The sequence below is a fragment of the Spea bombifrons genome, chromosome 4 (assembly GCF_027358695.1).
Source record: "Spea bombifrons isolate aSpeBom1 chromosome 4, aSpeBom1.2.pri, whole genome shotgun sequence".
Classification (NCBI taxonomy): domain Eukaryota; kingdom Metazoa; phylum Chordata; class Amphibia; order Anura; family Pelobatidae; genus Spea; species Spea bombifrons.
Window position 1 is genome coordinate 60,844,512 of NC_071090.1, and position 27,105 is coordinate 60,871,616.

At 40.4% G+C, this 27,105-nt stretch overlaps 1 protein-coding gene across 1 annotated transcript in view; it reads left to right on the top strand.

The window, feature by feature from the left end:
- The window catches only part of COG5 (component of oligomeric golgi complex 5), a 146,146-nt gene that overhangs the window by 65,166 nt on the left and 53,875 nt on the right, over positions 1-27,105 (top strand). Inside the window, exon 7 of the mRNA XM_053463199.1 lies at positions 8,788-8,918. Within this exon, the coding sequence (XP_053319174.1) occupies positions 8,788-8,918 (131 nt within the window). The remainder of the gene's footprint in view (positions 1-8,787; positions 8,919-27,105) is intronic.

Consider the following 27,105-nt stretch of genomic DNA (forward strand, 5'->3'; position numbering starts at 1 on the left):
ATATTTTTTGACATCCCAAAGTATTTTCCTAGGGTAATTTTAATACTTATTATTAAACCATTAAAGCACCAATCTATCCTAAACATTGCAGTAAAATTTCACATGTGTAGACCAAAGAAACTTCCATCCCTGTCCCTGAAGCTGGTTTATGGTGATTGCGGGGAGGAGTCTCTATGATCACTTCTGTAGTAGTGATCAAGGGACTCATAGGGGCTCTTTTTTGCTGTTGCTGGTCTGCCCGGGCATTTATCAATTGTATGCGTCAACCTTTGTAGCACCAGTTTGGGGAAGACCTTTTTCTATTCCACCACGACTGCTCCCCAGTGCACAAAGCAAGGTTTTAAAAACATAGTTGGATGAGTTCGGTGTGGAAGAACTTGACTAGCCACACAGAGCCTTGACCTCAACCCCATCGAACACCATTGGGATGAATTGGAACAGAGATTGCAAGCCAGGCCTTTTTTGCCCAACAGTGCAAAATTGTGTGCAAAGCCCAAAAGTTTTGGGTCACTTTTAAACAAGGACACTTCCAGTTGTACCATAATTGCAAAAAGGGGTTTTCTAACAATCAGCGACCCCAAACTTTTGAATGTAGGTGTGGACAATCTAATTTGATTGAGAAAATTGACTTTTTTATTCCTATAAACTTTGTTGTCTCTCGCCCTATTACAGACAGCTGCCATTCCTTTATATATAACAATGCTTTATGATATTTCTTGATAACTACCCCCTTCACTTTGCTAAATCTTTTTAAGTCTATAGATGCTTCTAGTAATGCCAGTTCTGCTCATTTTCTTGCAAGAACATGTGCCACTGTGGGAGAGATGAACTACGTGATTTCTCTTAACAGGCAACTGCACAGAGTTCTGGAAGGAGTGTTTATCTGTAAGAATACTGTTTCACTCCATTGACTCAGCTTGTACCAGGGTACTAATCTTTTCTCTAATCGTCATGAGCTTTGGAAGATGGATACCCCATGAGAGGACTAATGTCACTTTGTAGTATCTTAAATTAACCCACAGTGGATTTCAGTGCTTTCTATGTCATGGTTCTTAATGAAGAACTGTGCTTTAATTAGGTGAGTAAAATGACAGAGCAGTGGTACAGGGATATGGCTAATGACAAGCCAATTCCTGTTTAAAAAGGAGTATGTGAAAATGTTTAGGGCCATGTAATAAAAATCCAGTATGAGTGCACATTGCCTTTAAATTTTTTTTAGCACAACAGTAGATAATATGCTTTAAAGGATTAGTCTAGTCTGTATTTTTAATGTATGTTAAAGTCCATTTTACAAATTGCTGCGTGCGTGCCAAAAATTAGACAGATTCATTTTGTGCCTCTACTTAAGACGTGGAGACAGGATGACCAAATGTCAAAGTTCCAAGTTGAAAAATGTGTACTTCTGAAATATGGCCTTTTACCCATGGGCGTAGGAACCAGGGGGGGGGGGAAACAGATCCCCCCCCCCAGTAACTCATGCGGGGGGGGACCGTAGGAACCAGGGCCGTAAGAAACCCCCCCCCCCCAATAGAAACTGAACCAGCATTGCAGAAGGAGAGGAACCAACCAGGTTTTGTGTGTGAAATTGTCATTACATGTGTGTTTGAGAATTAATGTACTGACATGTAAGTATTTGTACGGCCACTAAAGAGGGGCTGCAGCGGACACATAAACAACACCAAAAAAAGATGAAAGTTGTAATGGATACTTCGTATTCAATTTGTTGGGTTTTTTTTAATACATGCTTTTGCTCTTGGTAACATAGTTTAATAGCAATATTATTTTTTAAAATAATTTGTAATGCTTTTAAAATATAAAATGTTTATGTATAAGTATTAGAGATAAAGCCTACATTCTCAGTGCACCGTGTAAATTTTGTGAAATTGATTGCTTTCCTGTTTAAGTGTATTACTATGTACTTCGTTGATAAAGAAATAAATTAAAAACATAAATCTTCATCTCTGCTGTTCGCCCACCGAGGTAACTATACATCCTTGGATTGTTTTTTGTTTTTTTTTTCTTTCAGTTGCAGATGATGTCGTTATAAATGGGGTCTAAAAAAAATCATACAACTGGTGTGATTGAATCTAGAACTAACACATTTATGTAGTGTCCTGCATGTTCACCTGGCTTGGGAAATAAATCTAATTTGTCCTTTTCTCATGTTATTATAAAGGCATTTAACCCTTAGTGCATATGGGATTAAATATGTTTTTACATTCCATGTTTACCACAATGTTGTTTGAATTTTGTTATGTTATCATATTTTGCAATTTGAGATTGGAGTGTTAATTGTATGGTTTTATGATGCCATAAAAATTGTTGACTTGAATCCCAGATTAAAAATAAAGAGTTTTGTGGCGCTATTTTAATTGTTCTTGATAGTGTGTGATTTTACCTTCACATATTGCAGATTCTAGTCTCCCTGTGTTGTTTGGATACGGTACACCGAATAGCTTTTTAATTTTGTTAATTTGAATGTAATTATACATCCTCTCCTTAAAATCCCAAATGTCTGTTCATGTACTTTTGACAGAAAAAAAATGCTATATTGATATATATGATGCTATGTTCACATAACTGATTGGAATACTATCTGCCTTTTTTTAGGGGGAAAAAACATTTCAATTCATTTCCGTTTAATTAAAGTAGCAGATTTTATTGCAGCCTCCTCTTCCACTTCTGCCAAAGTTAAGGAGGCGTGCTGCTAATTAAATCTGGGCACAGGTGTCCATTCAAACTTAATTTTTTTTAAATGTAAAAGTACTTAAAGGGACAGTCTGTCCCTATAACAATGTGCAATGTGTAGTTAAAGTGTGCACTGGTAAGCAAGAGATGTGGTGGGGAAAGGCGGCAAATGTATAAGGTGATATTCTGATGAACCCAAATATACACACATTGCCACTGTGAGCCTGGTTTCACTAAAGGAGCTGTCATGCCTGCTCCCGGGTTCTCACCTCTGCAGTCCTACTTGCTGGAGTACTAATGGTGGGTACCCTGGAAGCATGGTGTGTGTCTGTCCCTGCTGTACAATGCTGAATTTTTCCTACCTTGCCCTGCTGTGCTATTGGTACACAAGTGGGAATCCTCTTCCCCTGCAGTGGTTGCTGGTGTCCACTGCCGGCTTGGCGTTTCAAGTAACGCACATGTGCACGCTACTCAGCAAAGATTTACATTTTTAAATGGGAACATGCCCAGTTTTAATTACTGGGTGGGCACTTCCTTCCATATATATATATATATATATATATATATATATATATATATATATATATATATATATATACACACACCCATGCAAGAGCTATCCTTAGCCTGGGTGTTATTCCTTTTTATTGCTTTGTCCTACACTGGTTTTCAGTTCCCTGCATCGACCACAAGTTATATTATCCCCTGGCACTATAGCTATTGGATCCGAAACTGTGCTCTCTGCTGGGCCTTGATCTTCTTTCCTGCATTATCCCTGTGTACTGACATCTCGAGTCCTGTGGCCTACCTTGACTAAGATCCTTGTTCTTCTGCACTACATTGCTGCAGTTCCCGTACCGTATTTTTTCCCTTCAGTTGATACCAACTCTACATTGCAGACTGTTTTCCTGACACTTATACTTGGGTTGGCAGTAATACTTTGCATTGTCTTTATAAAAATAGAAAAAAACATTAGATTTCAGGCAATGAGAAGATTACTTCTGGTTGTACTGTAACGCCTCCATGTTGACGCTATACAATTATGTAGTCTACATACAGACTTTTTTTTTTACCCTGAATGTTCAGAAAAATTTTGCCTGGAGCTCAATATACCACCTGTCTGTAGCTCAAATGCTATATTTTGCTGCAAATTTGTGTAGATGTGCTTTTTGTTTTAACAAAATTTCATTACAGAGTGCTACGAAGCTTGTATGGCTAGGGCTACTATTCCAAGCCAATCAAAACATATTGGTGAACTATGTCAGACTGAAAGGCAAGAGAAGTAGAGCCTTAACAAATGAACGCAGTCATTGTGTAGTGCAGGGCTTGACAAATCCCGGGCGCCTTGGCGACTAGAAATCACTTCCTGGCGTACTGGTGTACCATGCCCATCCAAGCAGTGGGCCCAAGCTCCCACAGTGGTCCCGCTACTTTGCTACAGGGGGATGCTGAGACGTGTACTTATGCTACCTCACCCTGTGGTGGTAAGAGAAGCAGCGGTTGGCAGTTTGCACACAGTACAGACAGGCATCAATGAGGTAAAAATGAGAGGGTATAGCGTGTGTATGTGTAGTGCTAGAGTTGTTTGCATACTATAGCGTTTGAGTCAGTGTGTTTTGTATGTGTGAGTATGCATAGTGCCAGTCAGTATATGTGTGTGTTAGTGTATGTTTTTGGTTAGTGTGAGCATCTGTTTAAGCGTGTCATGTTAGCATGCATAAGCATACGATGATGTGTGTTAGTGTATGGTGTTAGCATGCATGAGCGTATTGTGACTATAAGGTGTTAGTCTTCATGAGCATATGATGTTAGCATGTATGTGTCTAATATTGTATAGTGTTCGAGTGGGAAAGCTGATGTTAGCTGAAATTTAGAAGTGTAATATTTATCAATTATTAACTTACTAATTTACTAATAACTTGTATTTATATGTTTATTAAATGAATTAATGTTTTCACTAATCTATTTATAAATTATTAAATAAATGGACTCCAAACTAAATTTGTAGACCCCTGATGTAGGGCATACCTATTTCCGTTTATAAAGGCAATCTACAAAAAATGAAATAAATGTGGCATGTTACATGCATACATCTATCAGCTTTACTTTAGCTTTATTTAGCTTTACTTTAACTTGTTTTCCTTTTTTGAGAACTCATTGAAACCTATATGTGTTTAGGAGTAAAAATACTTTATTTGCAACTTTTGTGCCTTTTTTAGTGAAGGATTTGTTCACCTTAACTTCTTATAATATCGGTTTCTCCTAAAATATCTTTGTTAGATTTTCTGAGTAGTATAGTACATTTAACATGTGTGGTTTCAATAGAATCTGTGATTCTTCTTAGAGTGATTCACCTGTCGTCTCATTCTGTTTCCCTGAATCATGAAAAGATCGCTCACCGCCTTGCAAACCATTGAATAGAATAGTACCAGCACATTAACACTTCAACATAAATAGCTGGGTATAATACCATCTCATTAGTCATCTTAAGAAACACTTCCAACAAGTGTTCGTATATAACAGTCTTTTTTAGAAAGTGCCTCGTTATGTGGCTGCAGTGATCTGGAGAAACCATATCCCCCTGTGGTCACTTGGCACTCTACAGCTTCAATGATGTGCTTGGGCTGTCAGATGCCTGGAAAATATAATACGGCTTAAAAAAGTATTGAATAAACAGAATTCAAAGAATCTGCTGAAGGCTGATTAATGCATTTGATAGCTGCATGTGCCCTTTAACTTGTCATGTGGCCAGTTTAGCAAATACCTGGGGAGATTTCGCGTAAACTCCAATATGCCTTTGCTCCTTTCCACACCTCCCAACTAAATGCCATGCGGGGATGTTTTTGACCAAACACACCTCCCTGCACATGACATACTCGCCGTCATTCTGCTCCAGCGCTGATTTAAATGAATTTTGTATGCAGGTCTATTGAGAACTCGTGCGTAAATGTGGAAACTACAGCATATGGATTTTAATGCGAGCATTTACCTGCCACCAATTGGAAGAATGGGGGAGAGGCTGTCCACATTTCACCCCTTTTTTCTGCATGTGCATCGAGAGTCAAGAATAATTATGATGGATTCGCAGAGAAAGAGAAGCTTTTCTGCTCCCCTCTTTCTTTGAATGTATCTGCATTATTCTGGACTCTTGGTCCAGTTCTGTAAATGGGTGGAGCCACAGAGACAGCCTCTCCCTCGTTTCTCCAATCGTGGGTGTGCCCAGAGGCTCCTTCGTTTTGTGGAAGGGCACCAGGAGGCCTGGTTCACGGAAAGAGAACAAAGAAAGAAGACACAGGGAGAAGTGGACAAAGAAGAGAAGCTGCTGGAAAGAAGGCAGGGACATGGTAGTGGTTGTCAGAGAAGGTCGCCAGACATTGAGAGAGTGTGAGAGGGTAAATGAGCATGAGAGACTAAATGAGGATGAGTGACAATGAATTTTGTCCGAACCATAAGGGTAGGAAACAAAATTTGTTGTCTAAAAATGAATGGAACAAAAATGAAAAATTTGTACGAATTGTTCTAGGTCCATTTGCGCAAGTCTAAAATCCAGCCATCTATTTTCAAGTATGATTCTTGCCAAAATAGCAATTTTTCGATAAAAAAAAAAAATCTGTTTTGGCTACTCTTGATTTATTGCATGTTTTAACAAATGAATCACTTTATCTGCCCAGTGGTCATCTGGTTCTCTGTTGACTATGGTTTAATAAGTTTAGTTTAGGACTTTGATTTTTTTGTGTTGAAGTGGGGGGGGTTTAGGGTAGATGCCGCTGGAATAAAAAATACTCTTATATAACACAAATAGAGGCATACGCTTCTTTGACAACGTTCACTGCATCACAAGAGACTTTCACAATGCCTTTCATATTTAAATTTAAACTTAAAAGGCATCATTTGATATTTAAAACAGTTAACATTTTCATATTGGAAAAGATTCCAAACAAAAGTTAAATTGAATTTCACTTTAAAGTTAGTTATAATATTGCTTTACATATATAGTTGTGAAGTGTTATTCTAGAGGTGACTCGCTCATTAATCAGCAGATTCAGGCATTTTCAGACACGTCACAAGGGTTTTTTATTCAAACTTGGCTGCAAAGTGCTCTTCTGTGTTCCACTCATCACACTTGGGTTCTCTTCTTTTGAGATATGGCATGCTGTCTAAATGTTTTTGTGCAAGCTTTGGCAGTGACACCAACAGTATTCCTTATTTACACATAATCATGCCATATTCAAAATTGTTTCAGGACTGTCCCTGAGCAGCAGGCCACATTCCAGGGTCTCCTCTTCCTTGCGCAACACTTCTTCTTAGCCAACAACCTAGATATGCTATCACATGAATCAGCGCAAGATCGTATAGATGCCGAACCAACTAGGCAGAAACCTATGTAGTCTAAATGGGCCTGTTCCAAGTGACATATCTGATGTTCCCAGATGGCCCATTGAGATAGAATATCCAGGAGCAGCCACCCTGGCATAAACAGGGTAATCAATGCCTAAAACAGTATGCAATAAAATGAACGAATCATGCGTGCATGGACATTCGTAGCGTTTCTCCTTTGTGGCATAGGACATGAATAGAACTGGGAGGTCACAGGGGATAGTGGTTGCGCATAGAGGAGAAGAAAGTCACAGTAATATAATATGTGGCTGGCACCGTGTGGTAAAGAGTTAAGGAATGGGTACTCACATTTTTGGGGGACTTAAGCAATTAGTCCCACAATACTTGCATGGGTGATACAATCCTCGCCTTGGAATATCTTTAGCAGCAGTCCTGTGTAGTTCTTTTTTTGGTTCTCAGGATAAGGTGCACATAAAAAGTTAAACAGAAATAGGCATAGTGCTTTCTGTATATGTAAAATGAATAAAACAAATAAAAACAGTTCACTATATACTCACAATATGGTGAGCAATAAATGGATTGCTCACACCTTCTGGCGTGAATAGAACTGGGCCTTTCTTGCTCATCTCTGATTTTCTGCATTTCTCCAGGAAGTCCTATATGGCCATCAGTGTAAATATATTAATATATTGCCCGTGTGGGTGTTTTAGTTTGTTTTTGTTTTTTAATATTGCCTTATACTGTTGCTGAATACTCTTTGTTGTTTTAATGTTTTGAAAATCCACTTTTTCAGATTTTTGTTATCTGTTTGAACTGTTTTATATAAAAATGTTAACAATTGTTTTTCTTTGCCAAACATGGACTTTGCAGGATGTTATTTTTTGAAAACTAAACAGGCACTGTGTGACACTCAACAGTCCTTGTGAGTTAGTATAACCTTTAAAGCACACTTATTTTCTGTAGATTTAGAGATTCATTATTCCTGACAATTTTTGTTCTCAATAGAAGATGTAATTTCAATGCCATCTCCTGATTGCTAGCTTTGGTCAGGAATACAGAATGATCCATTAGGTTGAAATAAGTGTCTATGCAAGTGGTTATTTTATGAAGGAACACTTTAGACCCTTTAAGTACCACTGGAAATGTAAAAGTAGTCAAACACTTGTGCCATTGAATTGGTGTGACATCATTTGCTTTATACATTTTTTTAAATCACAAGTGCATAAATTACAAATGAAATCTATCTTACCCAGAGCAAAATAAACATCTAATTATCTGGTTAGTCTTACAGTAATTCTGCATTTTGTCAGGGGAAAGTAAGCTTGGGTGTTAATTCTAAAATACACATTTTTGATTATAACACTTGCTAGTTTCTTTGCATTAAGCACATTTATATTGTCCTCCTTGGCTTTTTAGACTGAATCTTGCAAGTAAAAATTATGTTGCTTGTATGTTTGTATGTTTGTGTGTATACACAGACACGCACTCACACATATACCGGTATATAACCATTATCTCTTTATGTCTTATTGTAATGCTGGCTTTATGGCTTGGTGAAGCAGTGTGTAAATCAGCTAGTAGTTTGTCATGTGTTGTATATCCACAGAGAATGTAGTAATACTAGTTGACCTTACTCTACATTAAAATGCCTTAAAATTAGATTATAATTTCTATAAGGCAGTTTTGCCTTATTTTGTTTCCCCCCAAACAATCTACTAACTGTATTTAACAATGAATTCTGTTTTTTTCCCCAATCTTCAGACTATCTTTCTCAAGGGACGGATCTGTCAGGAATAGAAGTCATTGCCAGTGACCTACTCTTCATTGCTCGAGCTCGCCTGGAAGTGGAAAACCAAGCCAAGCGCTTGTTGGAGCAGGGAGTTGAAACTCAGGTAAAATTGCTCAGTACTCATGGGATTATTGTATCTTAATATCATGTGAAGCTGAGACACACAACTCATAAAGATACCAGGTCATGGAAGCCACTAAAACCATGGCTATTATTGCCACTTCAAATCTCATTTCACCTGTCTGTGTATTAAAATAAAACGTCCTATTTCTTCTTATAAAATCTTTAGTCCTTTAGCGATATGAGGTAACCAGGTTATTTTTTCTTTATAAGTATACAGGTAATGCCATCCAATACAATTAGATTATTCCTACCCATCAAATTGTTTTTCAAAAAGGCTACATGAGGAGAAGGGAGGTGCATACAGTTCATCAGTTATGCATGTTGTTTTTTAGTTATTAGTGTAGGCAAACCAAGTGCAATGTATTTATCTCCAGATTGGCAACAAGTACAATATTTACAATGTTTTAGCAATGCGGCATACAATAAAAGGCGAGTGTTTTTGAGGTTAAGAATAATAAAATATATTTTATGCATTCAAATAACAAGGTTTTCTACATAAACACTTCATCTTTACAGTGAATACATGTTACCAAGCAATCAAAACTAACACAGCAGCCCCTTAGAATTTCGTTCAGAATCACATCTAAACTTCAACCTCAGGGCTATTACATCTACATTCTCTATAAAAAACTTAACTCAATTAATTTCCTTCAAGAGCAATAACTGGACATGCCAACACAAATTATTTCTAGTATAATATGTTAGATTTAATTATTTGAATCCAATAATATAATATTTTAGTATGCAATGTCCACTTGAATCAAAGCTTTAATAATATTCATAGTGTTATTCAGATATCACAATGTAATAAATACATGTGCAAACTTTTAAAGGATTAGTACCAACAAAGGAAATGTAAATTTGCCTACTTTTGCTTTATAATGTGTAAAAATGTCATTTATTCCCCCCCCCCACAAAATGGCCCAGCATTTGTGCTATACTTTGTGTCATTCAGTAACTGAAACTTTTTTACTGTAGTAGCATCAGTACTCATTTTGTTTTTTTTTGTATGATATAATATTTGCAGACAGCTGCATATTGTTCATTTGTGTGTATTTGAAGTCTGTTATCTTGCCTCCAGGTCTTCAATGATAAACTACATTATTGTAGAAATAATTTTATGTAATGCTGAAAGAAAGCCCTTTTAAACCCCCTAATAATAAAACTATTATGTGGGGTGAAGAGCTGGTAGCTAGGGGCTGTTGTTGCTAGGGGCAAATAAAATAGTAGTAAGCAGAGCAATGGTTTAAATTAGGCCCTGCCCAGTTAAACAACAGCTTTTAAGTTTGTGGGGAAAAATGCATGTATTATGGAAAACTGCCCATAAGGAAGCTAGAGAGAATAATTGTATTTTTGAAACCGTAAATTAAATTGGCGCTTATGGTTTTACTTATAAAGGGGTTACCATGTCTTCACTAGACTGGGCCTGATACTCTAGCACTAGAAATGTCCGGAACTGTGCTGTTCCTTTGTAAAGCTGTCATCGCACATTCATTTGAGGTGTGATGTAGCAGCACAATGTCAGGTCCTACATACAACAGAAAGTTTCAACTATATTTCTATATGAATAGAAAACACAAAAATGTAGTAAATAATATGCACGAAATATAGATGTAAGAATTAGAATTGAGGATAACTTCAGTTCCCTTAACGTAACCACTGTTTTCCAAAGGTCCAGAGATCATAGTCTTCTTCAATCTCACCAACCAAAATGCAAATATAACATGATCGTTTCCATTGTAATAGAAATCTTAACCTTCCCTGATGTATTATGACAAGTTACACTATGTGTCTGACAAAGGACAATGGAATGTTGTCTGGCTTATATATTGCTAACCTTTTATGGCCTTTTCACTTCCTTAGTTTTGTTTTTATATTCCCATCCCCCACCTTGAACCTGTGATCTCTAAATGTATCCGGGAATTCAATTGTGAAAGAAAAAAACACGTTGTAGAAAACCAAGAAAATATGTTCTGGGGATTGAATAAGGGGCCAGGACCGAAATATGAAGATGACCGTTTTAAGTGGCAGTTGTTTTAATGTCCCAGTCTAGTATCTGAATTGTTAATGAAACAGAAATCATTTGTATTACGGGGACCTTGGGTATAGGTGGAGTTTTACATGCCTTCAACATTGTGTACATAACATTTAAAACTGCAATATGAACAAGGGAGATGCAGTGCATTTAGTCTACCTAGAGTTTGCAAAAAGGTTTACATTCTTCAGTGTATTTATGGGTGATGTGGATCAGGGCATGGAAAGCAGCCTTTCAATTTTTGTGAATGACACAAAATTATGTAATGTAATTAAATTAGGAATATATATCATCACCTCTACAGACGAGCTACAACAAAATAAGAGATTGGTTATTAAAATGCAAAATGTTTCAACATAGAAAAATGTGAAGTTTTGCATTAGCGGAAGATAAACAGGCGGCATGCTAATTATAAATGAAATGGCTGCTTATTAGAAAATACACAATGAAGAAGGATCTCGGAGTACATGTAGACATAAAGCAGTGTACAATCTCAATGTCCCATTTTTTCTTATTTCATTTATTTATTTATTTTGAGTTCTCCTCATTTTACCTTAAACCTATTTGGGAGTAATGATCAACTTAAAAGATGAACATGTTATACACCAAGATACTTTAATTATGTTGAGTAGATTGATTTTTACTTTGAAGTCTAGCAGGATTGTGAATTCTATACATAGCAGGGTGAACTGATGCCTCCTCCTTATAAGACACCATTGTGATTATGTTGCTAGTGATATAGATGAATTATAGCTTGATTAGTTGATTAAAATTCATATCTTGATTAACTAGATAGTATTTTTTCTTCTTGATCGTTTATTATGATCCCTAATGATTAATTCTGTAAGGAGTAAGTTCTGCAACATGTTTTTTTTTTCTATCATTTATTTTGGTTCAACGGGAAGGAAGGCCGCTCAGACCTGCACCCAATACCATCCAATGTTACGATTCATACAGTTTGTTTTTGCAATGTCAGCCAGTTACTGCAAAACAAGCTTATTGTTATAATTATTTCATACTTTATATAGCACCATCCTGTTCCACAATGCTGTAATATGCAGTGCAAATTTGGGCATCAGTTCATATAATGAAATGTAGACTTTCCAAATTAGACATGCTCACATTGAAAAAAAATGCCTTTGTGGGGACGTGATTATCATATACAAGTACACCGATCGGCCATAACATTCTGGCCACTGCCAGGGGAAGGGTATAACACTGATAATCTTGTTAGCATGGCACCTGTCAGTGAGTGAGATTGATTAGGCAGCAAGTGAACATTTCATCCACAAAGTTGATATGCTAGAAGCAGGGAAAATGGGGAAGCATAAGAATTTGAGCGTCTTTGACAATGGCCAAATTGCTCATTGTTGGCGCTTTCAGCAGTGAACAGGAGTCAGTATGAGCACCCTGACTGGTCTGCAGCTATGCAGCCCCATACGCAACAATTTGCGATAGAAAGGTGCAGGGGAGGGCTGGCAGCCTAAGGCTTGGGGGCAAGTCAAGTGAAGTGGCCCGTTGTGCCACGAATCAGCCCACCATACATGCCTATCTTTTCCTGAACGCATATTCATTATAAAAATACAAATATGATTCAACATAAGTAAATTTAATAGCAACAAAGAATGGTAAAAAAAAGCAAAACCTAATGTCCCCCTGATGCTCAGCCAGTTAAATGCCCCCCATGATACTGGCTGAGGATTATGGGAAGTATAGTACACAGCAGCAGGGAAATTGTAAAGGCTAATATGAGTACCCTACCAGGATCACACCTTAAAGTGGGCTGATTGGGGACAGAGCTGACACTGAAGAGCTGAATGGGGACAGCAGTGACACGGGGGCTGAATGGGGACAGAGGTGACACTGAGAGGAGCTGATTGGGGACAGAGGTGGCAATGTAGAGCTGAATGGGGACAGCAATGACACGGGGGCTGGAGGGGGACAGAGGTGACACTGGGAGGGTCTGATTGGGGACAGAGATGACACTGGGAGGGGCTGATTGGGAACAGAGGTGACATTGGGGAGCTGAATGGGGACAGCAATGACATGGGGGCTGATTGGGGACAGAAGTGACACTGGGGACACACTTACATACACACACACACACGCACCTATTTTTTTTGTTTTTAACGAATACAAAAAAAAATATTATATAGCTTGTACAAAAATAAATTGGTTTACTAACCTTCTACTTCCACTTTTGGGAGGTTTCGTCTAGACCTCCATCCCCTGGTAGCAACAGACTGTTTTCTATGTATACAGGATGTCAGTGACTCGACATCCAGTGCTCCAGCAGTCTGAGTGCGAGGGGGCGGAGCTTTCACCCCTCACGCTGCTCCCATCACTATGCGGCCATCAGATTGCTGGAAAACTGATCTAAACGGCTGCTGGGTGCTGATGTCGCCGGCCAGAGCTACTTTAATACTTTTTAAAAAAAAATTAATATGGCAAGCCGGATTGGCTATTAAATGGAAAAAAAAAAAGTATTCAAGTAGCTCCAGCCGTATTAAATTGACGCCCAGCCCGCCCCTGCCCATGTTCCTAGAACCTAGTAAAGTATAATACATTTTAGCTTTACCTGTGTGGTCAGGGGAATTTTCCATTCTGTTTGTTTGGGTTTTTTTTGGAGCTCTACTTTAGCCTCCTGCTCATAATTATTTCATATTAATGGGTTTTATTATAATTATTTATTGGTTTATATAGTGCTTTTTGTGGCTACATGCACTATACACAAACACATACATGCATACATACACTATACACACATACTACATACATTACATACTGTACATACATATGAATCACATACACACATACACAGTACCTATTTGAGGCTAGGAATAAAGTCTGGCTCCTTCACACTGCCCTCAGTTGATTGCTCTGTGATGTGGCTGATTCACTCTTCTTATCCAGTTTCTTGCCCTGTGTGTGAAGACTGACAAACTGTCCCGACTAGAGGTTATTTGGAAAACTGATCTAAACGGCTGCTGGGTGCTGATGCCGCCGGCCAGAGCTACTTTAATACTTTTTTTTTTTAAAATTAATATGGCAAGCCGGATCGGCTATTAAATGAAAAAAAAAAGTACTAAAGTAGCTCCGGCCGGCGGCATCACGCATCGGCCGTTTAGATCAGTTTTACAGCAGTCTGATGGCCGCATAGTGATGGGAGTAGCGTGAGGGGTGAAAGCTCCGCCCCCTCGCACTCACCTTTCACCCCTCACGCAGCTCCCATCACTATGCGGCCTTCAGACCGCTGGAAAACTGATCTAAACGGCCACTGCGTGCTGATGCCACCGGCCAGTGCTACTTTAATCCTTTTTTTATTTATTTAATATGCCGGATCGGCTTGCCATATTAAAAATAAATAAAGTATTAAAGTAGCGCCGGCCGGCGGCATCAGCACGCAGCGGCCGTTAGATTAGATTTCCAACAATCTGATGGCTGCATAGTGATGGGAGCAGTGTGAGGGGTGAAAGGTCCGTGCGAGGGGGCGGAGCTTTCACCCCTCACACTGCTCCCATCACTAGGCGGCCATCGCAGACGGCCGCTGGGTGCTGATGCCGCCGGCCGGCGCTGCTTTAATACTTTTTTTTTTTCATTTAAAACAAATAGTATTAAAGTAGCGCCGGCCGGCGGCATCAGCACCCAGCGGCCGTTTAGATTAGATGGAAAAGTGTCAAAGCACACAGTGTATTAGAACCAACATTAACTTTATCAGCAGTTTGAACTACAGTAGCTCGTCTGTTGGATTTCACCACACAGGCCAGCACTGCTCCCACCTCTTGTGCATCAAGGAGCCTTGGCCGCCCATGACCCTTCACCGATTTTCCTTCCTTAGACCACTTTTGATCGGTAGGGATGACCAGGAACACCCCACAAGAGCTGCAGTTTTAGAGATGCTCTGACCCAGCATCTACTACCGATCAAAAGTGGTCTAAGGAAGGAAAATCGGTGAAGGGTCATGGGCGGCCAAGGCTCCTTGATGCACAAGGGGTGGGAGCAGTGCAGGCCTGTGTGGTGAAATCCAACAGACGAACTACTGTAGTTCAAACTGCTGATAAAGTTAATGTTGGTTCTGATACACTGTGTGCTCTGACACCTTTCTATCGCAAATTGTTGCGTATGGGGCTGCATAGCTGCAGACCAGTCAGGGTGCTCATACTGACTCCTGTTCACTGCTGAAAGCGCCAACAATGAGCATGTGAGCATAAGAACTTGACCACGGAGCAATTTGAGAAGGTGGGACTGGTCACCTTTTCTTTTACATCATGTGAATGACCAGGTGCGTGTGCAACACTTACCTGGCCAGTATGCATCCATGGAGGTCCCACCTCATAAATTACAGGACTTAAAGGATCTGCTACTAATGTCTTGTTGGCAGATACCACAGCACACCTTCAAAGGTCTAGTGGCGGACAAACCAAATGGACAGGGAAATAAATTTGTTGCCCAAAAAACTAATGGACCAAAAACCAACTGAAAAATGTCAGTTCTGGCCCATTTGCACATGTCTACTATATAGTCTACAGGGAGTTTTTGTTCCTGCCATTGTAAAGTGTCATCACGGATATCTTTTGGTTTGATAAAGTTCAAACATTTTTTGTTAGCAGGGTCTTTAATATGTTTAGGTGAAGGAAATCTGTCATAGCAGTTTTTCTTTATGTGCCAAGTGCGGAAGGGTTTGTAAAACAAGTCACCTTCTAAAGCCTTTAATACAGACGGGAAATAGTATCTTATTTATCATCGTTACTTGTCTGCTGACCGTCCAAGGCTGCAATACAGCTATTTTAGGACTATTCAATACACTCCTTATAGTATAAGGTTATAATAGTGTTACTGGTGGAAGGAAAAATGTCTGTCTCAACATATGCTCCTTGAAAACATATGAGGTAAACGTATATATATATATATATATATATCGTATTGGCTCGAATATAGGCCGCACTTTTTTCCCCCACTTTAAGTCTTTAACCCCTTGATGACAATTGACGTGCCAGGACCGGCACGTCTTTAAACGTGTGCAGAAAGCGAACTATTTTCGCTTTCTGCACCGAAACGGCGTTGCTGTAATGCCTCGACCTTGAGGCATTCAGCAACGCCATGATCGGCACAAAGGGGCCATCTCTGGCCCCTCCCCGGGGCGTCAACATCCGCCATACTTTGTATGGCGGCGGACGCCCGTTTTAAAAGCGTTTAGGAGGCGATCAATTTCCAATTTTAAAAAAATGCACACGTACCAAATGTGGCCTTTTAGTTCCCCAAAAAAATGACAAACCCATGCATGTGGGGTATCACTGTACTCAGGAGATGTTGCTGAACACATATTGGGGTGTCGTGTGACAGTGGCATATACCAGGAGCTGTAAATTCATACATAAAGTAGGTGTGTGTGGGAAAAATACACACACAAAAATACTACTGCAAACTTTGAAACAATGCTGGTGGTAAAATGTGTGCATGCAAAGAGTTAAAATACCAGCATTTAAAATACACTGTGGTGTGTAGTTTTCAAAAATATATGGTTTTGTTGGGCACACTGAAATGGCCCGGCTCAAAGATGTACCAAATAGGGCATGGGCAGTGGATCCCCAAATGCCAAAGTTCAACATTGAAAAATGTGCATGCCCCAAATGTGGCCCTTTTGCCCCCAAACAGCCAGGCAAAATCATTCATGTGGGGTATCACTGCGCTCAGGAGATGTTGCTGAACACATATTGGGGTGTTTTGTGATATTGACATATACCAGAACCTGTTTATTCATACCTGAAGTAAAATGTGTGTGAAAAAACAAATGAAAAAAAATTACTACCATAAAGTTTGACAGTCCCACCGTCCCTCCCATAAACTCTGGGTTACCATTGAAACGCATATGGTGCAGGTGCCCCTGCACCACCTCTTGTGGTTGCCTAGGCATCATTCCCGCACGATTGCCCGCGGGCACCCATTTGTTGCGGCCACTCTCCACAACCTCCACTCCCTCCACCTGACGCACTCCTTAACGACGTACCCCTCACCTCTGACTCCTGTTCGGAATAACCCGGATTTTCCGCAGGGCCAGGGTACAGGTTCTTTTCTGATGACGATGCCGACTGACAGAGCCCCGATTTCAGGGTTTTTGACTGACACTGGGCTAAAGCCTCTGGAAGCGATCCTCGAGGGTACTGTCCCTACTTTTCTCGATAGATTCCATTACCATCAATTGACGAGTTTCTTTTCTAAAAACCCGAGGAGACATGTTATGATCAGAGATCTCACGAGCTTTGAACTCCTTTGTACTAGAGCCTCCCTGCCTGCTCATGGGATCTCGCTTCTGTATCAGCTCTTATTACAGGCACATTCTGTCGTTCCATTGCGCTTCCAAGGCTACTGGGAACGCGTTTTACGACTTACTCTTGATCAACGTGACTGGGACAAGATTTTCCTTCTCACCCATAAATGCTCCCGTAGCACAAAACTTCAGGAACTTTCCTATAAGTTTCTGTCGTGTTGGTATCAGACTCCTGAGGTTCTCCATAACATTTTTCCTGACTTGCCTGATACGTGTTGGAGATGCGGGGCCGCTGTGGGAACCTTCTTACATTTGTGGTGGGAGTGCCCGAGGATAGCGCCATTCTGGGAACAAATCCATGCAGTCCTGTCCAAATTCACGGATTGCCCAATCCCATTTTTGCCTGAAACGTTCCTTTTGCACCACACTGCTAGTTCGAGTTATAAGAAGTCAGTCATACCTCATCTCCTGAATGCTGCAAAATCATTGATCCCGCTGCATTGGAAAAGTCCTCTCCTCCCCTCTTTCCGGGAATGGATTTTGAAGGTGGAACAAATTAGGGCATTGGAGGAGTTGGCTATGGCGTCTGCAGATCGGCAGGAACAGTATGGGAAAATTTGGTTCTATTGGCTGTCCCATGTGGAGAGCGCGGAGGTGCGGGGTCTTCTTGGTGGCTGAGGGGCAGGCTGCGGTGTTGATCGGGCTGCCATGGTCCCATCTGCCGTGTGGGATGTTTTCACCCCCCCTTTTTTTTTTTTACTTTATTTTATTTATTTATTTATTTATGTATTTACTTATTTTTTTATTTTTATTTTTTTTTCTTCTTTTTCTCTCTTCCTTTTCTCTCCCTTAGTCTCTCTCTTCTGTCTTCCTCCTTTTTTCCTGATTATCGCCCCCTGTTCCGGTTTTTCTTCCCTACCCTCCTTGTGTTTCTGTCTTCCCTGTCCACCCCCCCCCCTTTTTTTCGGCCCCATTTGACCGTTTGGTGGTACTGTGTACACGCACTGTTGCCGGGGGATTTGCGATACCTTTCACACCGTACATGGGCAATCTACCAGTGTTACAACTGGCCCCTTCTGTGGCACTAATGCTCCACTATCCTGGGTATGAGATGCTGTATTGCCCGCCGACGTTATTGTATTGCTCTGTAATGTATTTTGCTTTTCGAGCTTTATTTTGTACTGATTATTGTCGGATTTAATCTGCCCCGCTGCGACGGGATTGCTGTTTCTCCCTCCCCATCCTGTCCCTCCCTTTTCCCCATTCCCTTACTCCCCTGCCTACTGTTTTTTTCTTTCACACGAAAAAAACTCAATAAATCTTTATTTGAAAAAAAAAAAAAAAAGTTTGACAAAGGCTGATGGTAGAATAAGTGCTTGGAAAGGGTTAAAATACTAGCATTTGGAATACCCTGGGCTGTCTAGTTTTCAAAAATATCTGACTTGATGGGGTAAATTGCATTGGCCGGCTTCAAAGATACCCGAAATGGCACATGGGGGGAAGAATTACCAGATTTGGAAAAAATGGCTTTGAAATAGCAAAACGCTACCTGTACTTATAGCCCCATAATGTGTAGAAAAAAGCAAAAAAACATAAAAACATTGGGTATTTCTAAACTCAGGACAAATAGTAGAATCTATTTAGCAGGTTTTTTTTATTACCTTTTATAGATGAGTAAAAGATTTTTCAACTAAAAGTTAGAAACCGTCATTTTTTTCTAAATGTTTAACCATATTTTATACTTTTTTTAATAGTAAATAATACGATACAATCAAAACAATGTCATCTAAAGAAAGCCCTTCTTGTCCTGAAAAAAACAATATATAATGTGTGTAGGTTCAGTAAACGGGAAAGAAGAAAATTACAGCTAAACACGAGCAGCGCAGAAATGTTAAAACGGCCATTGTCACGAAGGGGTTAAAGTGGGGGTGCGGCCTATATTCGGGGTCTAGCGCCCGACGCCCGGGACCTGCAGTCCCGGGCGCCGGGCAGGCAGCAGGGTTAGGATACAGATCCCCCGCAGCGGTGCAGGGGACCTGCATCCTACTCTCTGATACGCTCAGACAGCCTCCCCTTCCAGTACTTCCCACGGGGGAGGGCCGGCACGGGAGGTTGTCTAAGCGCATCGTGCAGACTTTACCGGCAGCAGCGTTGCGCGTAAACAGCCTCCGCTGCCGGCACGTCTGCACGATGTGCTTTAACAATCTCCCTTGCCGGGAATTCCCACGGGGGGAGTCCCGGCAAGGGAGATTGTTAAAGCACATCGTGCAGATGTGCCGGCAGTGGAGGCTGTTTACGCGCATCGTCACAGCCGGTGAACGTCCGCACGATGCGTTTTCCCTCTGCCCCCAAGACTTACCAGAGCAGACTCCCAGGTGTCTTGCGGGGCCGGCGGGGGACATCTACGCAATACGCGTATACAACTTCCGGCGCCGGCACCGGAAGTTGTATACGCGTATTGCGTCGATGTCCCCCGCCGGCCCCGCAAGACACCTGGGAGTCTGCTCTGGTAAGTCGGGGGGGGGGCAGGGTGGTAGCATATCTCGGGGGGGACAGTGGCAGCATATCTCGGGGGGGGACAGTGGCAGCATATCTCGGGGGGGAGGAGGGGGAGGACAGTGGCAGCATATCTTAGGGGAGGGGCAGAGTGGCAGCATGTCTATTAAAAAAAAAAAAAAAAACTTTTTCTTTAAAAAAGCACCCAACTTTTAGGGTGCGGCCTATATACGGGGGGCGGCCTATATCCGAGCCAATACGGTATATACAATACTTATATTCATATAATCTGCTGCTTCACAGGGGCTGTGGGAAGTGAAAAGCTCAATGTATGTGTGTTTGGACAAAGGCAGTTTATTTAGTAGGTGTAGGACCCTACCCATTACCAGGATCATCACCCAGTGTCTGCAGGTGAAGAAATTTTATATTTTTGGTATATTCCTTCAACAGCTAAAATGAGTATAAAGCTCATTTCTCTACCATCCAATGCTTTTGGAAGCTGGCGATTTCATTTTGTCTGTTTCAGTAGTTTTTATAGAAATCATTACCAACTATCCACAATGCATTGGCGTGCCTTTCTCAGATGTCTGTTTGGCAAGAGCATTAGATACTGTGCTTCTTAGAGCAGATGTAACAGCGTAAAAAGGATTTTTTTCAAAGATTAAACACAGTCAAGCTAAAGTGCTTTTAAAATGCAATTTGTATGTGTGTATGTTGATAGAAATAGATAGCAGTCTAATAGATTTTACCTGCTTAATAGCTTTTTTTTAACAAAATAAATCTCAATAAAAATGAGGGTTATGTTAAACATGCCCACGTGGGTTTAATCACTTGCAGCTGAGTTGAGATAAAACATATCAATGTTATGGAGCCCTTCTTGTAAGATGAGCCAACAAGATGTAAAAGCTACACAGATATCCATTATAAATTTTAGAACACCGTTCATATCTGCTAATAAACCCAGTATTATTACTAATATTACATGTGTAATGTATTAGTATTAAAGAAATTTAAAATGCTTGTTTTTTTTCCCAACAGACGTAAAACACGTCGTCCATCTACATTGTATTTATGAAATACAGTGGGGCAAAAAAGTATTTAGTCAGCCACCAATTGTGCAAGTTCTCCCACTTAAAAAGATGAGAGAGAGGCCTGTAATTTTCACCATAGGTACACTTCAACTATGAGAGACAGAATGGTGGGAAAGAAAACAGGAAATCACATTGTAGGATTTCTAATGAATTCATTGGTAAATTCCTCGGTAAAATAAGTATTTGGTGACCTACAAACAAGCAAGATATCTGCCTCTCACAGACCTGTAACATCTTCTTTAAGAGTCTCCTCTGTCCTCCTTCCCTGTATTAATGGCACCTGTTTGAACTTGTATAACTCAGTATAAAAGACACCCGTCCACAACCTCAGTCACACTCCAAACCCCACTATGGCCAAGACCAAAGAGCTGTCGAAGGACACGAGAAACAAAATTGTAGACCTGCACCAGGCTGGGAAGACTGAATCTGCAATAGGCAAGCAGATTGGTGTGAAGAAATCAACTGTGGGAGCAATTATTCGAAAATGGAAGACATACAGGACCACTGATAATCTCCCTCGATCTGGGGCTCCACGCAAGATCTCACCCCGTGGTGTCAAAATGATCACAAGAACGGTGACCAAAAATCCCAGAACCACACGGGGGGACCTAGTGAATGACCTGCAGAGAGCTGGGACCAAAGTAACAAAGGCTACCATCAGTAACACACTACACCGCCAGGGACTCAAATCATGCAGTGCCAGACGTGTCCCCCTGCTTAAGCCAGTACATGTCTGGGCCCATCTGAAGTTTGCTAGAGAGCATTAGGATGATCCAGAAGAGGATTGGGCGAATGTCATATGGTCAGATGAAACCAAGGTAGAACTTTTTGGTAGAAACTCAACTCGTCGTGTTTGGAGGAGAAAGAATGCTGAGTTGCATCCAAAGAACACCATACCTATGGTGAAGCATGGGGTTGGAAACATCATGCTTTGGAACTGTTTTTCTGCAAAGGGACCAGGACGACTGATCCGTGTAAAGGAAAGAATGAATGGGGCCATGTATCGTGAGACTTTGAGTGAAAACCTCCTTCCATCAGCAAGGGCATTGAAGATGAAACGTGGCTGGGTCTTTCAGCATGACAATGATCCCAAACACACCACCCGGGCAAAGAAGGAGTGGCTTCATAAGAAGCATTTCAAGGTCCTGGAGTGGCCTAGCCAGTCTCCAGATCTGAACCCCATAGAAAACCATTGGAGGGAGTTGAAAGTCCGTGTTGCCCAGCGACAGCCCCAAAACATCACTGCTCTAGAGGAGATCTGCATTAGGAATGGTCCAAAATACCAGCAACAGTGTGTGAAAACCTTGTGAAGACTTACAGAAAACGTTTGACCTCTGTCATTGCCAAGAAAGGGTATATAACAAAGTATTGATATGAACTTTTGTTATTGACCAAATACTTATTTTCCACCATAATTTGCAAATAAATTCTTTAAAAATCAGACAATGTGATTTATGGACTTTGTTGTCTCATTCTGTCTCTCATAGTTGAAGTGTACCTATGGTGAAAATTACAGGCCTCTCCCATCTTTGTAAGTGGGAGAACTTGCACAATTGGTGGCTGACTAAATACTTTTTTGCCCCACTGTAACAAGATATAAATTCTGTATAAACCACATTAACAAAAGTTTAGTGTTCTAAATGCCAAAAATTAAAAATCCCTTGTGTGCTTGTTTATTGTTTTCAGTTGAAGTATGATTCAAAAACTACTTATAAGCTATGAGAAATACACTTTAGTAGTTTTCTTCTCCCTGTATTTTTTTCTCTTTTTTTCCGCTCACCATCTGTGAACAAATCCATGACTCATGGTTGAAATACCAGAATAAAAAAATAAGCTTCCCACAGCAATAAAGTTATTCATTTTTTATATGTATCTAATAAATGCTGCCACAGGTTTTTGTAAATTCATTTTCGATGTAAGGTGGTGAATATATTTGTCCTGAGTTGCTGTATCTTGTTTCATGCACGCACACACACTTATTGTATTTAACAGTATTTGGAAGTAGGTTTGTATTTACGTTCTGTAACCTGTGGGCTGTTGTGAGCAGTTGTTTAGACCCTCATCCTTTCTGTGCAGTATCAGCCTAATTTTGTACTCAAACTTCTGTATCAGGGAGCTATTGATTTGTATATAAGCTGATGACATTCCACCAAGGATGTAACCAGATTTGAAACATTACTGGCTATCTTCAGTCATTAGATTGTAGAAATTGTCTGTGCTGAGATTCTGGTATCTTAATTGCAAAATGCTCTGAATGTTTGGCTAATGCTCTACATTCCCAGCCCATAAACGTGGGTAATTCTGTGTTAATGTAGGCTTCTTACCGAGATAAGCTGGACATCTATTTGTTTTTATTGTATAGTACCAACAATATGGGTGTTCATTCTCATTTCTAGTGTTTTAGTTGTACCATGAAAATATTCTGTCTGCAAGTTGTTTAAACTTTATGCCCGTGACACATCCACATGGTCATAAAGGAGAGGCATGGCTTGGGAGGTGTGAATGAAGTGGGGGCATTGATGCCCAGAAGAAGCAAAGTGAGAATGGCATCAGACAACCGCATGTAATAAAGTTTGAGCTGGGCTGCATGTGCAGATAACTGTTTAATAACATGGAGAAGGTAGACCCTTCTCTTCCCTTTCCCCCATAGAATAACATGGAAAATGTTGGAGCTTCTCCCAGGAAAATGGAGGTAGTTCTCTGATGAGTCACCCTCTGCCCTGAGGGTGTGAAGTAATCTTAGTTTCTTTGCTTTGTGATACTACTTCTGCTAATTGGTTTATTTGCTCTAATACTTAATTTATATTATCCTCTATTTTTACGGCATAGTTTTTCACATGTTATGATTACCTGTCTACTTTATTGGTGGGGGGGCTGTTAAGTCTCTGCAAAGCTGGTAAATTGCTTCTGCCTGGGTGCTTCATATCATAGATCCTGAATAACCTGAGAATGGCATCAGCATGAGGCTGAAGGCTGCGTTAAAGAACCCTTGGACACTCTTACAAACATACCGTATTTGCTCGATTATAAGACGAGGTTTTTTTCAGAGCAAATGCTCTGAAAAATACCCCTCGTCTTATAATCGGGGTCGTCTTCTAATCAGACCTCAAATAGAGGTCTGATTAGGAGACTAAGATCCAGATCCCCCGCACCGCTGCAGGGGACCTGGATCCTCCTGTCGTCGCCCCCCCCCCACACACACACACACTTACCGGTGCTTCCGGAGGTGAAGTTGGCAGCGGGGGTTTGTATGCGTCCGTCGCAAATACCTTCCCCGACTGTCAGAGATCAGAGTTCCAGAGTTCCTGATCTCTGACAGCCGGGGAAGGTATTTGCGACGGACGCATACAAACCCCCGCTGCCAACTCCACCTCCTTCCGGCTGCCGCGGAATGAGACGTCAACCCGCTGCCCCGGCAATACAGCAGGAAATTGGAAGCACCGGTAAGTAAGTAAGTGTGTGTGTGTGTGTGTGTGTGTGTGTGTAGGGCATTTCTGGAATGCCTTACACCCCTATATGCCACTCTGGCACTTAGGGGGTTAAAAGGCATATTATGGGGCAGAGTGGCATATAGGGAGGTATAAGGCATTTCAGGAGGCAGAGTGGCGTTAAGGGGGCATTTAATAGTGCACTCTGCCTCCTGAAATGCCTTATACCTCCCTATATGCCACTCTGCCCCATAATATGCCTTTTAACCCCCTAAATGCCAGAGTGGCATATAGGGGTATAAGGCATTTCTGGAGGCAGAGTGCTCTATATAATGCCTTTTAACTCCCTTAATGCCACTCTGCCTCCTGGAATGCCTTATACCTCCCTATATGCCACTCTGCCCCATAATATGCATTTTAACCCCCTAAATGCCAGAATGGGATATAGGGGTATAAGGCATTTCTGGAGGCAGAGTGGCACATAGGGGGTCAAAAGGCATACCATGGGGCACAGTGGCATATAGAGGGTTAAAAGGCATATCATGGGCCACAGTGCCATATTGGTGTGGCAAGCCTGGGGGCAGATGTGCGTAACTGGGGGACAGGTTGGAAAATACAAGAAATAAAAACAAAAAAAAAATATTTTTCTCAATCATAGCTTTTATTAAAAAAAATAGTTTACATGAATTAACATTTACTGGTAAAACTTTTTTCCTTTAGGGTCGTCTTATATTCAGGCTTTTTCTTTTTTTCCTAAGTTAATATTCAGATTTTGGGGGGTCGTCTTATAATCAGGGTCGTCTTATAATCGAGCAAATACGGTAGTTCAGGTGGAGCCTGTCATCTTTCTGTACTACTAGTAGAAGTACCCTGTACTTTTAGGAAGCTGAAAGAGAACAGCATTGAGGAAGCTTGGTCTTTCTTTACTCAGTGACTACTGTTGTCCTTGCTGGGTTTTGTCAGTTCTTGACTCTGGCCTAAGACTTAGTTAGAACCCTTCCAAAACACATTCTGTGCAGATTTCTACTATGAGGATGTCTACAGATCCCTCTGACAACAAACAAAAGCAAAAAATGCCCCTTAGCTCTACCACTACAAGTAAATTATATTAAAAAATAAATCTCACTACCCCCAAACTCTTAAGCTAATTGTATTAAAGATCCATCTATTCCTTTAACTTCTGCAGAGGATTATATCATATTTTCAAGCTACTGTTTAGTGTTTTGGGGAATTGTGTGCTGCCCCCACAGCGGTAGTGCAGAATTAAATTAAACTAGCATCAGCAGGGGTTCTTTTGCCCATCTCTGTTATGGCTTTGTGTTTTGATTGATAATGTTTTGGTATAAATATATCTGGTATTGCAATGGTTAACTACAGCTTTGTTGTGCCCTGTGCACCTGGCCCTGATTATGTTATGTGCCTTGGACACCTAGCCCTGATTATTTTCTGGAAGGACTGCCAACACTTAGTTAGAAGACCTTAGATATGTTTGAGTCATAGAAACTTATCAGGCAAAACCACTTGAAACCTGTCCCAGATTGTCTGGGAATGTGGCCAAAAATCCAATTATGTTGTGTTAAGCTTTAAATGTAACAGCTTCTAACTAACTGCTGCCTCTGCTCCTATACAATGTGAGAGGGAGTGCTTAGCTGCAGCAGACAAACAAATCAAACAAAAGTTAGGAGCTTTTCCATTCTTTTTTTTTCAGTGGGGCTCCCTCCTTATTTCTGAAGATTCATACCCGTTCAGATATTTTGCAAAAATTGTGAAAATGAAAGATTGTGCGAATCCAAATGCACTTATTCATGAAATGATTTAATCCACTGACTCAAGTATGCCTTAGATTCATCTTGTTGAAGATTTTTCCTCCATGCATTTACACATAACAGAGTTTAAAAAAAAAAATTGTAAAAATTATTTTGGGATAGCTGGGGATCTTTGCTCCGTAAAATGTTTTTTTCTGAAATGTAATTGCTATTTCATGGAATACTTTAAATACCTGAATGTTGTCTACATCCTCCCAATGAGCAAAACAAAACTTGCTACGCTTTAAAAGTGAGAAAATGTCTTCATATCCCAGCAGGAATTTGGTTTTCTCTTCATCTCTTTCATTTTCTATGGCCGTAATACAGGCCCCTGGGCATCCAATGTTAAACCAGATCAGTTCCTTCCTCTTTGGCAGGAAGGGCGAGTGATTCCTTGGAGCAGGTTGCTAAGACAGCTGATATGGAAATCTATCCATACCTTTATGAAACACTATCTTTTGGACATGTCTTCCACTTTATAAGCTGTGTCTGGACCAAAGGTTCTATGGGAGCGGAGCTGTTTTCGCTATGTGTGAAACTTGATTGGTTATGTCTCAGATGAGCTGGCTGGAGAGTTAAAGGAGGGAGATGGATTTTCTCACCTTTGAATATATTTTCCTTATAGTTTTCTTAGTGCTCCCACTATATATTTTCAATTTGTTTTGCATGCATTTTTACATACATAGACTGGGGCAGGTATGTCATCCGTCTCCTACCTCACTTTCAGGTGTGTTTTCTAAAGGTCACTAAAAGGAAAAAAGTTCATCTTCTTTCGCCACTATATTTCTTTCATGTTCATAACTCCATTCTTTTTGTCTTTTATACTAAGACCTTGTTAAGTATATTATTTTTCTATGAATTCATATAACGTCAATTGACAAAATATCAGCTTTAATTTTCAACTAATTATTATATATTATTATATATTACTATAGATATATCAAGATTGGCATGCCAGTTTTAGTTGCAAAAACGTATATCCTAGTTCCTCCTAGTATAATATTCTGACAATGCAAAAGCTTTTGGTAAAGACTGGATGAGGGCA